Source organism: Garra rufa, chromosome 7, assembly GCF_049309525.1.
Source record: "Garra rufa chromosome 7, GarRuf1.0, whole genome shotgun sequence".
NCBI lineage: Eukaryota > Metazoa > Chordata > Actinopteri > Cypriniformes > Cyprinidae > Garra > Garra rufa.
Genome location: NC_133367.1, coordinates 1961032 through 1978331, shown reverse-complemented (window position 1 = coordinate 1978331; position 17300 = coordinate 1961032). Strand labels below are relative to the sequence as shown.

At 35.9% G+C, this 17300-nt stretch overlaps 1 protein-coding gene across 1 annotated transcript in view; it reads left to right on the top strand.

Moving 5' to 3' along the window:
• LOC141338923 (myosin IXB) overlaps positions 1 to 17300 on the top strand; it is a 40537-nt gene that overhangs the window by 7716 nt on the left and 15521 nt on the right. Inside the window, exon 2 of the mRNA XM_073844537.1 lies at positions 7904 to 8800. Within this exon, the coding sequence (XP_073700638.1) occupies positions 7964 to 8800 (837 nt within the window). The 5' untranslated portion in view covers positions 7904 to 7963. The remainder of the gene's footprint in view (positions 1 to 7903; positions 8801 to 17300) is intronic.

The following is a 17300-nucleotide window of genomic DNA, read 5'->3' as shown; positions in this document are numbered from 1 at the left end:
TTTTCTTTTTTTTCTTTTCCTCTCTCCCCCGGGAGCTCGGCCAGCTCGCGTGTATCTCTCTCTGAGGGAAGTGTTGAAGGAGGCCTCGTCAGAGAAAACATGAGGATCTGGCTCTTGAGGCGAATCTAAAATCACAAAGGAGGCCAAAACGTTTGTTTCGGTGCCAGCTTAGTTGAGCTTCCTCTGAGAAAACCGTTTGCCAGAGACGATCCTGGTGATCTTTTGAAATGAAGTAACGGTTTTGGTTGTGATGTTGTATGGTTCACTGGTGACTTTGTCTGGCTTGTTCTCGTCCATGTCAGTGAATTCAAGTCGCTTCGCTAAAAATGTCTTCATGGAAATGGGAACAACGTCTTGGATTTTTTTACAAAACCTAGTTTGAATACATTTCAACAAGCATGTTTCACTGAACTCTTGATTGCCTTTTTTACAAGACAGTAAGTAAGACTAGTTTTTCTCAGTTCGCATCTTGTATATGTGTATTTTGTGTACAGATCTTTTCACTTTTTTTCACTTATTTAAAAGTGAAAAAAGTCTGCCAGTTTAGTAAAAGTATGTGAGAAAATAATAATTGTATTCACAACATCATTTGTTCCCTCGTTTTACTAAATTGTGCACACAATTTACTAATTTGCTCCCTCGCTTTAAGTAAATTGTGTGCACATGATAAATTGTCTGCTCAATTTCACTGGTTTGATTCAGCTAAAATGTGGCCACGATTTAGTAACATGCACATGATTTGGTAAAACGAGCAAGCAAATTTTGTGCATTATTTAGTTAAACGACCGAATGAATTATGTTGTGTGCACGATTTAGTCATAAAATGAGCGAATGAATTGCTGTGTGCATGATTTTGTAAGAAAACAAGCAAAAAACTGTTGTGTGCACAGTTTAGTAAAACGTGCGAACAAATTATGTGCACAATTTAGTAAAATGAGCGAAAGAGTTGTGTGCATGATTTAGTTAAATGAATTGTGTGCACAGTTTAATAAAACAAGCAAACGAATTCTGTTGTGTGCACAATTTAGTAAAATGAGCGAAAGAGTTGTGTGCATGATTTAGTTAAATGAATTGTGTGCACAATTTAATAAAACAAGCAAACGAATTCTGTTGTGTGCACAATTTAGTAAAATGAGTGAACGAATTGTGTGCACAATTTGGTAGTAAAATGAGCAAAGAAATTATGTTGTGTGCACAATTTGGTAGTAAAATGAGCAAAGAAATTATGTTGTGTGCACAATTTAGTAAAATGAGCAAAGAAATGATGTTTTGCACGATGCAGTAAAACAACTGAACAAATTATGTTGTGTGCACGATTTAGTAAAGCAAGCGAACGAATTGTGTGCACAATTTAGTAAATGACACAATAAATTGTTGCATGCACAATTTAATAAAACGAGGAGACAAATTGTGTTATGTGCATGATTTAGTCATAAAATTAGTGAATAAATTGTGTGTATGATTTAGTAATAAAACGAGCAAACAAACTATGTTGTGTGCACGATTCAGTAAAACGGCCAAATTATGTTGTGCACAATTTAGTAAAATGACTGAACAAATTATGTTGTGTGCACGATTTAGTAAAGCAAGCAAATGAATTGTGTGCATAATTTAGTAAAATGAGCAAACAAATTGTGTTGTGGGCACGATTTATTCATAAAATGAGCAAATAAATTGTGTGAATGATTTAGTAATAAAACGCGCAAACAAACTATGTTGTGTGCACAAATTAGTTAAACAACTGAACAAATTATTTTGTGTGCACAATTTAGTTAAACAACCGAATAAATTGTTGTGTGCACAATTTAGTAAAATGGCCGAACAAATTATGTTTTGCACAATTTAGTAAAACGAGCAAACAAATTATGTTGTGCACGATTTGGTAAAATGAGCGAACAAATTGTTATGTGCTTGATTCAGTAAAACGAGCGAAGAAATTGTTGTGCGCATAATTTAGTAAAATGAGCAAACAAATTGTGCACGATTTAGTAATACGAGCAGACAAATTTTGTTGTGTGCATTATTTCGTTAAATGACCAAGTGAATTATGTTGTGTGCATGGTTTAGTAAAACAAGCAAACAAATTGTTGTGTGCACGATTTAATAAAATGACCAAACAAATTATGTTGTGTGCACAATTTAGTAAAACGAGTGAACAAATTTTGTTGTATGAATTTTGTTAAATGACCAAATGAATTATGTTGTGTGTGCGATTTAGTAAAACGACCGAACACATTATGTTGTGTGCATAATTTAGTTAAACAAATGAACAAATTGTTGTGCACGATTTAGTAAACCGTAAAATGACCGAACAAATGTTGAGTGCATGAATTAGTAAAACGACCAAACTAATTGTTGTGTGCACAATTTAGTTAAATGAGCACACACATTATGTTGTTCAAAATTTTGCAAATCAATGAAACAAACTGTTGTGTGCATGGTTAAGTGTGGTGCTGTTAGCTTACCAACATGCCAATGTCATGATTTGAACAATACACTGTAAAATCTATATAAGCTATTCCTAATATCATATTTTTAAACATTCTTGGATATTTTAACTGAAAAACAAGACAAAGATGGAATACTTATTAAGAATGTGTTCTTTTGTAGTGTTGAATATTCTAGCTAAAATGTCAGTCAAAGGTGTTCGCTGCAGAAAAGTATATATTATAATAACTGATTATCATAAAATCATAAAAGTCGACTAGTTTACGTAAGGTTTGGATGTGATGTAAATATTTGATTTATTCAGTGTGTTGTGCCAGAATCTGTTGGAATAAGAACTATAGCGCTATCTGTGTGACACATAGACCGTTTTTCGAACACTCCACATTAGCAACAAAACTGTTTCAGTTACAATGCTTCCTGTGTAATAGACCAGCAAAGCAGCTCATTACTGTTTTTTTAGTTGCAATTCTTCAAACGCTACAACAAAGTTGCCAAACTGGTTGCTCCTTTACGTCTATCTCTGGAATGTTGGACTTACTCTGAAATATGAGGTGTCTGTCAGAGCTAAATCTCCTCTTTCTCCTAATGGCGTTTCATGTTTTTTCCTCCCTCAAGTCTGTTCTGCATTGAGAAGAGTTAACCTGCCTGGGCTATTTCAGGCCAGCTCAAAATGAGCCATAATGATGATGCTGTTTTTGTGGTCGCTGACTTTATGCATGCCTTGGAGTTTTATTGATTCTGGTTATGGTCAACAGCCAAGTTCGGAGGATGGCCTACTTTCGCCCATCTGAGAAACCAGGCTGGAAAAGTTTAAACGCTTCCACTGGTTATTTTACAGACATTTAGGTTTTCATTTAGCCATCGTTTACCGGCAAATTCAGCCAGTATTTTATTATTTGTTTATTTATTTATTTTATAAAATGTATGTTGCAACTGATTTTAATTCCCTGCTGAAAAAAACAGCTAAAACCAGCCTAGGCTGGTTGGCTGGTCTTAGCTGGTTTAAAGGAGAACTCCGGTGTGATATTGACCTAAAGTGTATTGAATCATGATACCGAGTGTAAACGTACCTTGCATATCTCATCTCGTCTTGTCCACTGCTGTCCGAAATCTGGGGTCAGTTATCCGATGCTCACAACAGCTTGTCAATGAGATCAATGGGGCATCGAAGCAGTCATGTAAATAAATCACTGTTTTACGCCATTTACGAGGCACAAAGTAGCGCCACACTTCATCGGTAGACTTCCAAGGGCCCCGACATTCAAAACGCGACATTGAAAACTCATAAAAAGCACCGGTAGTTTATTTACGAGAAGATTTATACAGACAGTAACTTCAAGGAGTTTAGCGATCGCCGCCATCTTGAATGTAGTCACGTTAAGTCGAATGTCGAGCACGAAGGAAACTACAACCTGATAGGTTGAAAACCTGATACGTTCCTTCCTGCTCGTCACTCGACTTAACGTGACTACATTCAAGATGGCGACGGCCGCTAAACTTCTTGCCGTTACTGTCTGTATAAATCTTCTCGTAAATAAACTACCGGTGCTTTTTATGAGTTTTCAATGTCGCCTTTTAGATGTCGGGGCCCTTGGAAGTCTACCGATGAAGTGTGGCGCTACTTTGTGCCTCGTAAATGGCGTAAAACAGTGATTTATTTACATGACTGCTTCGATGCCCCATTGATCTCATTGACAAGCTGTTGTGAGCATCGGCTAACTGACCCCAGATTTCGGACAGCAGTGGACAAGACGAGATGAGATATGCAAGGTACGTTCACACTCGGTATCATGATTCAATACACTTTAGGTCAATATCACACCGGAGTTCTCCTTTAAGCTGGAAATGGCTGGTTTTAGCTGGTCTCCCAGCCTGGCCAGGCTGGAAAAATGGCCAAAACCCCTCTAAAACCAGCCTGCCTCCCAGCTATGACCAGCTAAAACCAGGCTGGTTGACCAGCTAAAACCAGCCAACCAGCCTAGGCTGGTTTTAGCTGTTTTTTTCACCAGGGTTTACAAAAGCAATGCCATTTTGTTGACCCCTGTTTGGTTTTGATCTTGGACAAAAATGTAACTCTCAGTCGATGTCCCATTATGTCAAACCATCAAAAAATGCGTCCATTTATTCACAAGGACTTTCCAGAGTAACTCAATTTGACTCAATTTAAGATGGCAGCTGTTTAAGACACTTGGCTCTCGTCTTCTCAGGAAATAACTTGCATCCTCATATTTACAGTTCGAACAAGCGTGCAGTGTTCTGCATCGTTTGTTCCGCTGTGTAGAAATAACTCTGCCAACCCAAAATTCGCTAATCTGTAAATGAAATGAACAACGTTGGATAGGCTTGGATTGGTAGCTGGTTCTTTAAATTTGCTTCTGCATTAAGAAAGTTGGTTTTAATTATCTTATTGATGTTAATAGATTCTTTTTTTGTGATGAAATCATTTTAATGATGGAAAACAGTCATTAAAGGGATTGTTTGGAGTATTGGATTATCTACCTTCGTGTTATGATTTATACATCAAAAGCATTAAGAAATCATAAGCAAGGGCCAGAATTATAAGTGTCGTGTGCAAAATGAGATTCGCTGTGTTGGTATGTTGAGCAACTTTGTTTGCAGAGTTTGGTTGTTTCCTCTTTCCTTGCTAACTGCAAAGCTTTATTTTCTTATTGAATGCTCAATGTCGATATTGACATTTGACACCTATGATGTAGCAGCTGTGGTTTTTTGTACTGTATATTTATAGAAATGTGCAGTATATTCACGGTGGATTTACGGCAACACACTGACCACAGTTTCCTGTGAGATGTAGCTACACAGATGCAATTTCCACTCGTGATCAGAGTTTATTGCAGGGACACGCTTTAGGCAGATTAAATAAAGGAGCTGTTTAGTCTGTGTCAGACGCCGCACATAATATGGTCAGATGAAGAGTTGCAGGCCTGGGAAATAAGGTTTAGGGGTGATAGGTTCATCTAAAGAGCACCGATAATGACACCTTACTTAGGCTTTTTAATTAAATCCTGAAGTTGTTGTTTACAAATGAGTGGTTTAATTGAAATAAATGATGCTGGCTGGGACTTCAAAACAAAAAGTAAAAGGTTAATAGTTAGAAACAAAGTAGGCCAGTATGGAATGTAGGACTGTAATAACTTATCAATAAATCAATGGAAATGGTTGTTGACAAATGTCATTATTGGCTCTATGTGCTGTCAAGGACAACCTTTGTCAGCAAATGTCACTTTACAGCACTGAACATCTGGGTTAGTAACACAAATGCATTCGTAAAATGGCCACAGGGTGAGTTATCCAAGATAATAGAGCGATTTGTATTGAATTCTTTTAAAGAAGGCTGGGAACATTTTTGTATGTGTGTAGGCTAGTGTTTAATGTAGTTTAGAGGTGTTTTTATGCCAGTCTGTATGATTATTTTACTGTAAGTAACAACATGTTTAAAAATAAAGCGACGTTTTTGCAGAGTAGTGAATAATTGAAGAAATCAATTAATCACTATTAGTTGAAGCCTAACTCGTTACTAGTCTGTACCTTATTTTACTGTAACACTCTGTGTATTTTATGAACTCAAAGTAAAATGAGTAATTTGCCAAATAAAGTGAAGAACATATCCAGTAAATTTCAGAAACATTCCAGAAATTTTCAACCCTGTTTCAACCCTGGAAATAATCGATGAATCACTTTTGTTAGTTGCAAGCCTAATTCTTTGCTGGTCTTTACCTTATTTTACTGTGATACTACTATAGGTATGTTTTATAAACTCAAAGTAAAGTGAGTATTTAAAACAGAGTTAATAATCGAAGAAATCATCGATTAATCACACAGGTTGGTTGCAGGCCTAAATCTTCGCCAGTCTTTACCTTATTTTACTGTGATATTCCTATTTGTATATTTTAATATAAAGTGAGTGTTTTGCAGAATAGTGATTAATCGAAGAAATAATCAGTCACTCATGTTGTTTGTACTGTAATTCTTTCTTAGTCTGTACCATATTTTACGGTAATATTCCTATTTGTATGCTTAATAAACTCAAAGTGAAGTGAGTATTTTGCAATATGAAGTGATTCATAGTAAAGTGATTAATATAATAAATAATCGATTAATCACTCATGTTAGATGCAGACCTAATTATTTGCCAGTCTGTACCTTATTTTACTGTAATGTCTTTGTTTATAAACTCAGAGTTATGTGAGTGTTTTTTCAGAAACGGAGTGATTAATCGAAGAAATCATCGATTAATCACTTAGGTTGGTTGCAGGCCTAAATCTTCGCCAGTCTTTACCTTATTTTACTGTAATATTCCTGTCTGCATGTTTTAAAATAAAGTGAGTATTTTGGAGAATAGTGATTTAATCTAAGAAATAGTCTATTAATCACTCATGTTAGTTAGTCTAATTCTTAGCTAGTCTGTAACATATTCTAGGGTAATATTCATATCTGTATGTTTTATAAACTCAAAATTAAGTAATTTGATCAGTCACTCATAGTTACAGACCTAGTTTTATGCCACTCTCTACCCTATTTTACTTTAACCCTTTCAGTGGTGAGTTTAAAATATTCTAGCAGACCCCTCAGAGTGAGTTTTTAAGCGACCGTTATATTAGAACGTTCGCCCTTATTGTTTCCATGGCGACGCATTAAGCTTGTAACGTGACACAACACAGACACAATAACACTGTATGACAGATAGATCGCTTTTATTTAATTTTTCCCTTTTTATTCAGAATACTCACACTTGCTTATCATGCTATGAACTATCTGATATTCCGATTCACAAATATGCCGCCATGTTTGTTCGCGCTGCGGTTCAGAGAGTCCTGTCAACCGGATTTACAGCACGTAAATTCATCCATTTCTCCCGAAATACATTAAAGTAAGTGCCTGGTGAACTAGAAGAGGAATAGAGTGAACTTTTTAGTTACTTAGACTATGTGTATGTGATATGAATAAAAAAACATTTGCAAATTATATGTGAATAGACTGTTGTTTGCTGCTTCCATATACATATGTGTGTATTTTACAAACTATAAATGTGTTGTTTTACTAGTACTTATGTGTATTTAAATGTCTGAAACCTAAAATAAGCGCTGTGTGGTTAAAAACACTGCATAGTTGTGATTATATGACAAGCGCAGAGCTCGTCCGTCTCTGGCTCAGCGCCAGCCAGCGCGCCTAAGCACATTTTGAATTTTACAGTTGCGTGACGTCACCGAACGTTCTAAATCCCATATGTGGGACCGTACTCCCAGGGGCACAGAAATTAGACTCCCATATGTGGGACCGTACCGCTCAAAGGGTTAATATTCCAGTATGCATGTTTTATGAACTCTAAATAAAATTTGTATTTTGCCAAATTTAGTGATTAATCAAAGAAATGATTGATTAATCACTCATGTTAGTTGTTAGTTGCAGTCCTAATTCTTTGCATTTTCTTTTCCAGGTGCTAGATGGTGGATGTGAAGGCAGTACGTAATGCTGAAGGGGCTCGTCCTGAGTCAGAATGAGTGTCAAAGATGGCGTTGGGACGACTAGCCAAGATGGAAAGGCCTATGAACTTCAGATATACCCCCGACTCTCTCTGGAGACGGCGTCGTGCTGTACACTCAGAGTCACCAAGGATGCCACTGCTGCTAGCGTCATACAGGATGCGGCAGCCACCCTTGGACTGGACGCCAGCAAGCTATATGTCCTGGCTGAGGTGAAGGAGTGCGGTGGGGAGGAATGGGTGCTGGAATCGACCGACCTTCCGGTGCACAGGGTCCTTCTCTGGCCTAGAAAAGCCCAGGAACAACATTCTCAGAAAGAGGGATTTTACTTCCTCCTGCAGGAGCGCAACCGCGATGGCTCCATCTGCTATGTGCACTTGCCAGCTGTGGGGAACGAGCAGGAGTCCAAGCGAATGGTTGCTCGGGGTTTCCTCCCACCCCAGCAGGAGGACTTTGAGGACCTCTGCAACCTTCCTGTCCTCAGTGAGGACAGCATCTTGAATAACCTCCGCATTCGTTTTCAGAAGAAGAAAATTTATACCTACGCTGGCAGCATCCTCATTGCCATCAATCCCTTTAAGTTCTTACCCATTTACAACCCCAAATACGTCAAAATGTACGAGAACCACCAGCTGGGCAAGCTGGAACCTCATATTTTTGCCATTGCCGATGTAGCCTACTATGCCATGTTGCGCAAGCACGTCAACCAGTGTATCGTTATCTCAGGAGAGAGTGGATCGGGCAAAACGCAAAGCACTAACTTCCTCATTCACTGCTTGACGGCTCTCAGCCAGAAGGGTTATGCAAGTGGGGTGGAACGAACCATCTTGGGTGCTGGACCTGTGCTGGAGGTAAGATCATCACCACCTTGATGCTAACTTGGTTTGGTTACATGATTGGAATCATTCGCAGGGGAATTCAGGAATAGTATATTCATTCAGGGACTTACTGGGACATGGGATAATTGACAGTTTGTTTTCTAAACAAACCAACTTCCTCTTGGACAGATTCTTGAGTCTCTAGAGTATAGAAACCTTTGAAAAGCGTTGTCTTAGTGTATTGAAAGGGTGAAGGTAAAGGAAGTTACCTGTTGGATTTGCAGTTGACCATGTCAACCCCCCAAAATTGTAAAGCTATGTAAGAGCCATACACAGTGTTTTATCTTTTTTTGAGGGCTATTCATTAGTTGTGTATGACTTTGATTCCTTGGAGACTTCTACTAATTAGCATTTTGGTTGGAATTGAAGGGTCTGCTTTGAACATCCGCAAGGCAGGCCTAGAATTATTGAATTCAGGATCAGTCAATTTTTAGAGGACTTACTGGGATGTGGGATAGTTGAAAACAGTTTCTCAAAATCCTCTGTCATTTCATGCTGTACAAATTCTAAGATCAAGTCTCTAGAGTTTTGAAACCTTTCACATGTTTTACTGAGATGGTTAAGATAAAGGAAGTCCGTTGATAGGTTTGCGGGCTGCAGGTGTCAACCTTAGAACTTGTCAGCCCTCAAAAATGGTAATGTTATGTAAGAAGCCAACATATGATTAGCAGTCTTTGGTGTTTGTGTAATATCTTTATTTGAGCATTATGCTTTAGTTTCTTCACATCCGTAGAGGCTTGCTTGTACAAAATTGCTCTTTGGTTGGAATTGTAGGGTCTGGAAAAGCACTCTACTTTGAGCAATGCTTGTAACATCCATAATGACAGCCTACCAGCAGATCTCTCAGTCTTCACTGTAAACTGTAGCTCTTTAGATCAGTTATTTACAGAGTGCTTTCCCACAAGCCCGTGCTTGAAACACAGGGTCGCAACTTGTTGTACTTGCATATCTCATGTTGCAGTACCGGCTAACCTACATCTGGAGGCCTTTCTCAGGGGGCCATGTCTCATGCAGTTCTTGTTGTTTTATGTCTCTTGCTTGAAAATTATAGCTTGGTCCCATAAACCTGTTCAAGCACATTCTGTTATTTTGCAAAATATCAGCAGAAACCCTTCCCCAACTCTTCCTCTTGCTCTGGGGAAACTTGAGACTCAAGAGCGCATTTGGAGAACGGTTATGGTGGATGTTGTGAGATATTCAAAGCTTGAGAGTTAGCATCTGAAGATTCTTGTAAAGTCATTCTTCTCAAGATTTTATGGTTGCACACAAGTGCTGTTTTTGTAGTTATCAGTCAGACAAAACCAACCCACTCGGCTTCCGAGATTCATATCTCTTCTTAGTACTTTCAGAAGTTTCCTGTACGCATGATGTCATTAAAAATTTCTTATCTCAGCCCCCTTTATCAGAATAAAGTTAGCTTGTGTAGCAAGTCCCAAAAGAGATGAAAGAAGGCAGGTTTTGTGTTGACGCCTGCCCCAGTGTTTGTGGTTTCTGAAAACTAGAAGTCATTTCTCCACAGTCAGCGCAGTCATTGTCCCTTGGCAGACAGGCTTCGTTACAAAATATTCCCCACGTCTCTGTACTTGTGGTGAGAAGCAGCCTGTGAAACTGGTCAATTGAACATTGAGGCTCCATCCAGACGTTTTCAATGATGGCAGTCAGATCTCCTTGAGGTTTCTCTTCCTTTTATGGTCTCATGAAGTTCATTTGTCTCATCCATCTTCCAAGACTTTCAATTGGTGCTGATTTGTTAAAAAAAACGGACACAATATTCCTTTCATTGTTCTCTGCATTGTATTAAGAGAAATGTTTCCATATGTGAATCAGTGCCAAGTTCCTCCTCGTCCAGCTTTCCACGTGATTCTTGTGGTTATTTTGACTGCTTGACTATTTAATGGATACATCAACTGATGTCCCATTTCTAACCTTCTTAAAACTCCTGGAAAGTTTCCAAATTTACCAAAAAACTTTGCAACCACAGTCCCAGTTTCTTCTACCAAAATCCCAACTGTGGATTAGTTAACTGGTTTTAATTGTCACCTACCAAGGCACCTCACCCAGTAGCAAATAGTTTTGTCTAAGTTTCGCTAGAAACGAATTGACTGTTTCACAGACACATCAATGATGTCACATTTTTAACCTCATGGCCCGCAAGTTGCCACCATTGGCATGTTAGTCCCATTTAGGGTTATAATGGGGTGGAAAACTTTTGTAAACTTTCCAAAAGTTTCTCAGAAACCCTGGAACATTTACTTAATTTACCAGAAAACTGGCACTTTGCAACCCTAGTCATAGTTTTTTTTTTTTTTATCAAAGTTCCTACTGTGGATAAATTAACTAGTTTTAATTGTCATCTACTGAGGCACCTTACCCAGTAGCAAGTAGTTTTGTCTAGGTTTAGCTAGAAACGAATTGATTATTCAACAGATACATCAACTGATGTCCCATTTCTAACCTTATGGGCCACATGGTGCCACCATTGGCATTTAAGTCCCAGTTAGGGTTGCAATGGGGTGGAGTTTCCAAAATTTACCAGAAAACCTCTGGCACTTTGAAACCCTAGTCCCAATTCCAACTGTGGGTTAGTTAACTGGTTTTAATTGTCACCTACCGAGGCACCTCACCCAGTAGCAGATTGTTTTTTCTAAGTTTCCAACCTTATGGACCAACCTTATGGACCTCAAGGTACTACCATTAGCATGTTAGTCCCAGTTAAGGTTCCAAAGGAGTGGAGAACATTTGGAAACTTTCCAAAAAGTCCTAGAAAGTTTCCAAAACTTACCAGAAAGCTTCTGCCATTTTGCAACCCAAGTCCCAGTTTCCTCTACCAAAGTTGAGCCTGTGGAATAGTTAACTGGTTTTAAATGTCACCTACCGAGGCACCTCACCCAGTAGCAGATAGTTTTGTCTAGGTTTCTAACCTTATGAACCAACCTAATTTCTAACCATATGGGCCTTAAGGTACCACTATCAGCATGTTAGTCCCAGTTAAGTTTCCGAAGGAGTGGAAAACTTTGGAAACTTTCCAAAAAAAAGTCCTAGAAAGTTTCCAATATTTACCAGACAACTTCTGGTACTTTGCAACCTTAGCCCAAGTTTCTTCTACCAAAGTTCCAACTGTGGATTAGTTAACTAATTTTAATCATCACTTACCAAGGCACCTCACCCATTAGCAAATAGTTTTGTCTAGGTTTCCAACCTTTTGGACCAACCTTATGGTCCCATTTCCAACCTTATGGAACTCAAGGTACCATTATTAGCTTGTCAGTCCCAGTTAGGGTTCCAAAGGGGTGGGAAACTTTGGAAATTAAAAAAAAAAAAAAAAAAAAAGGTCCTGGAAAGTTTCCAAAATGTACCAGACAACTTCTGGCACTTTGCAACTCTAGTCCAAGTTTCTTCTACCAAAGTTCAAGCTGTGGATTAGTTAACTGGTTTCAATCATCACCTACTGAGGCACCTCACCCAGCAGCAAATAGTTTTGTCTAGGTTTAGCTTTAAACTCTATTAAAAGCAAATTCATGGACTGTGACTCAATGTAAACTGTAATTGTACAGTCCTTTCTTTTTAAAGCTGCACGTTATTGTCTCCGTTTCAACTTGTAAACAGAGATGTTTGGCACCTGTTGCCGTTGATCAACACGTCAGACCGGTTTCGGGCGCCTTTTTTCCGGAACTACTCTCTTTCGTAATCCCCTCCTGCAACCGTTCGAATGCATATTTGACCTTCACGTCATCGCATGCAGAAAAAACATCTACGGAGAGTAGGCCGTGCCGTTTGACCTAATAATGTGGTATGTTCTTAAAAGTGCCCTACAGGAGAGCACTTTTGGTAATCCATTAAGCCAAAAATTCAGTTTTCATCCAGATCCAATGGCTTTCGTGCATTGCGTCATTGAGTATCAAATAGCCAAAGACTCTGCAAATGGCCTTGAGCTCTTGCTATTTCTCAGCTGGCTCGGCAAATATCTTTGCTTTCTGTTTTCAGCAGCAATGTGGCTTTCGATCACATGCCATGCTTACATTTATGCGTCCTCTGAAGTAATGCTTCTGCAGCCCGCAGACAGGAACTTCCCTCTGGCTGATCACTTCAACAGGAAGCAGTTTTTTTTTTTTTTTTTTTTTTGCAACAGGAAGTGGTAGCTGCAGAGACTTCGCTCTCCATTGGCCGGCCGGCTCGCTGGGTGTTGAGAGTCAGTGTATTGTTCCTCAGGAAGCTGTAATGGCAATTTCGTGGCCATTGTTTATCTCTCGGCTTGTGTGGTGGACTTTGGCTCCTGAGACGGTCTGAGCTATTTTTGGTGGGACTGCTGTAATGAGACACGTGGGATGCCGACATGTGGAAAAGTCTACAATAAAATGGCCCGAGAGTCCATTCTGTCATTACAGGCGCGTTGGAGACCTAATAACCTCCAGTTTCCAGCAGCCTGGAAAGGCCTGAATGCAATCGCAGACCTTCAAACTCTAGCCAAACCCTGAAAGTCTCAAACTTGGAGAGCTCAGAGCTTATTATTAGATTGATTTCTGAACTGTTTTTCTTGTGAGGACGGCATGTGCCTTTTCATTCCCCAAAGGCAATTAGCGCTAATGCTATGCCATCACTGTTTCTTTTTTCCTAGTACTTCTAGTTAGCGAAATTTTCCACACTTTTTCCAGATAGTGTCCACTGCTGTCATGAGGTAATGAATTGTTGCTGCTTGAAGGTCATTTGTTGACATGCTATTGTGATGAGGATCTCAATTAGCGCTCGTACGCGCTGTCACCGGCTAACCCGATATCTTAATGCCGAACAAAACCCGTCCCGAAGTCTTCCTTTTGTGTTGGTGCTGGGGACTCGGAAAATGAATGAAGTCACGCAGCTCACTTGAGATGGCCTGATGTTTGCGCTCGATGGCTCCGAGGCCGTGAATAAAAGGAGAAGCAGCTATATTTAACAGTCATGTGAACATCCCATAGTGTTATTTGTGAGTAATCGGATTCTACTGGCCTTTTTATGAAATGGCTTGGAGAATGGGGCCTTTGTTGATTCCAGATGCATTGTACGGAGGGCTTGGATTTCAGCGGCCGTCAAACCAGATGGGTGAACGTGCAGTTCAGGCACCTGTGTGTGTTGTTTATATATATATATAAGGGAACAGTCTTATATTTTGTTTAATTTGGTTGTTTGTAGCTATACATTGTTGTTTTGTGATCTCTCTCTCTCTCTCTCTCGCTCTCTCTCTCGCTCTCTCTCTCGCTCTCGCTCTCGCGCTATATATATAATATGTATGTATGTACACATGTACATCAAAGTACATAAGTATATGCATTGGTACATTATTTTGTACATCAGTGTATTATATACAGTAATTATTATATTATTAAATCAAAATGTTGAAAATAAGTCAAATATAATTAAATATAAGTTAATATAAATAAAATTGAATATAAGTAAATTATTTAATTTAAATATAATAATCATTATAATATTATTTCTATAATAAATTATATAATTTCTAAAAAATACAGGTAAATACATTTTTTAAATAAATTTATAAATGTATATAATATTAATTTATTTTAAATAAAGTATAAATTATTTAAATACTTATATAAATATTTGTATGTGCATTTGTATGTAATATAAATAATTTTAGAAATAATTTCAAAAACTGTCGTCTGTAATTTGTGTGTATAGCATACTATTATATTATATGATATTATTTTATGATTTTATGATATTTTTTAAATATCTAATATAAATTATGAATATTTTAAAATGGTTAATTTTCATAGTATATTGAGTGTATATGTATTCAATAAATCTTATAAATATTTAAATCTATGTAATTATTTGTTCTTTCGAGAATATTAATATATTACAATATGCTAAAATTGATCGTTGTATTATCAATTATTAAAGAAATGCATTATATCAATGTTTGTATTAATATTTAAATATTTATCTAATCATTTCTTCAGAAAAAATCATTTTAATATAAATCTATTTATATTCTGAAATTATTTATCAATTATAAATTTAATTATTATGTTTCTATTCATATTTAAATTATGTGATTAATCTAAAAAATAAAATTAGCATATGTTACTAATAATATATACTAATAAATTAATTTAATTATATTAATGTTTATATATTTAAATATGTAATTTCATTTTGGAAAAAAATATGTATTTATATCATATTATTTGTGTTAATGATTCATTACTTATAGAATTATATATTAATATAAATATATTTGAATGATATACATTATGAATTATAAATTAATTACATTGTATGAATATTTATATATTAGTATTTAGCTGTTTATGTAATGATCTCCTTGGAAAAACAATATTAATATAAATATATTATGTAGAATTTGTAGTGATCTATAATATCTAAATATTTCTGTAATTGTGCAAAAAAATATAACGTTTTAGAAATATATTTATGATAACAGTTAGAAGTTTATTTATATTATTATTTCTATATTAATATATGCACATACGCATAATATATTAAATTCCATTATTTATGAATATATATATTTATTTATTTTTCTAAATGAATTGAAGTTTAAATGGTTGTATTGTAATTATATATGTAATTATTTTCCTTTTACAAAAAAAATATTTTAATAATTATTTATAACACATCAATAGCAAATTAATTGGTTTCTAATAATATTTTTAAATATTCCTCATTTCATCCTTTGAAAAATAATATTAATGTAAATATATTATTTGTAATATGATATAAATGATCAATTATAAATTAAATGATTCTATTAATATTGAAATGTGAAATGATTATTTACTCCTCTGAAATAGTGTTTCTCAGACCACATATCACACCAGTTCGGGAAAGTTTGTTGTTTTAGTGTTTGAGTTTTCAGAGTGACTCAAAGGTTCAGTCCCTGCTTGTGCTCAAAGCCGCAGTATTTTGATGCCACTAATTTGCTAAATGGCAAGCAGCCAGTTCACCTAAATGGGATTTATTGTTGCCGAAGTTCTAGTTTCGATACAGAAGCAGAGCTTTGTCGTGGAAATGTGCGGAAAGCTGACTCCCAAATAACAATAAGAAGAATAAGAACTAGTCCAGACAGGTCGGCAGATTTGGCTCTTCTCCCCTAACCCCGCGTTATTTCCTCTCCCAGCTCCGGCAGAAGAGAGTCTTCAGCGTGTTGCGACATTCATACTGAGAAATAGTCTTGTTGGCCTCAGCGGCCGCGTCGAGTTTCCTCATAGCCCTCCACCAATCACTCGCCGTTTGTCAAGACGTCGTCTTCAGCTCTGACTGCATTCGAGTCAAACACACTGCATTGTTTATTTAGTGATTGTTCAAATCAAAACAGCTGTTTGCTCCATTTATGAGAGAGAGAGAGAGAGAGAGAGAGAGAGAGAGAGAGAGAGAGAGAGAGAGAGAGAGAGAGAGAGAGAAATAGCAATAGAGAGAGAGAGATCTTTCACTTCTGTGTTTTTTCGATGAATCGCATGATTTTGGCTGAACGTTTCCGCGAGTTCAGTCCCAGGCAAAAAAAGTACATTTTGGTCAAGTGTTTGATTTTGTTCGCTTTGAGAGAGAAATATTTAACATAATAACAAATATTATTATTTTGTTTTTGTATTTATTTATTTTTATTTACTTTGATTTACTAGTCTTTATTTATTTGTTTGTTTGCTAACTAATAAATAACTTATTATTTACCTTATTCATTTTATTGATTACTTTAAATGTACTAATTTGTCATGTACTTATTGATTATTGATTATTTTTATTTTTATTATTTATTGTATAAATGGTTTTTCTTTATCTTCATCTTTAATCTTATTACAGAAAACTATTGATTAATAGTTAATAAATAATATTAATATAATTAATTAATGTTTTAATAGTAAAATATTTGTTATTGTTATTTAAATTAAGTCTAATATTGTTTATTTTTGCTTCTATTTATTATTATTAATATTTATTAAAAACAATGTTTATTTGTTATATATTTGTTTCTTTGGTGGTTCTATTTTGCTTAGTATTTATTTATTTATTTATTTATTTATTTATTTTCATGTTCCATTACATAAAAATTTACTTTGTCTTTATTTTACTTTATTTTTATTTTATGTAGTTGTTGTATTTATTCCTTATTTTATGGTTTATTTATTTTTATTTATAATTACTTGGTATTTATTTACTTATTTATTGTTATTTATTATAATTTACTTTTTGTCTTTATCATTTACCTTTTTTAGTTTTGTGTACTTTTATAATAACGTTTTTATTTATCGTTTACATCTTTTTGAGTTGCTGTTATATTCATTTATGATTTGTTTATTTATAAATACTTTATTCATTTATTTACTGATTTATCATGTATTTGATCGTTTTTATTTATTACCATATATCATACTTTTATTTACTAATTTATTATCTCATGCTTGTTTATTTATATTTAGTTTTAGTTTACTTACTCATTGCTCATTCTATTTGTTTA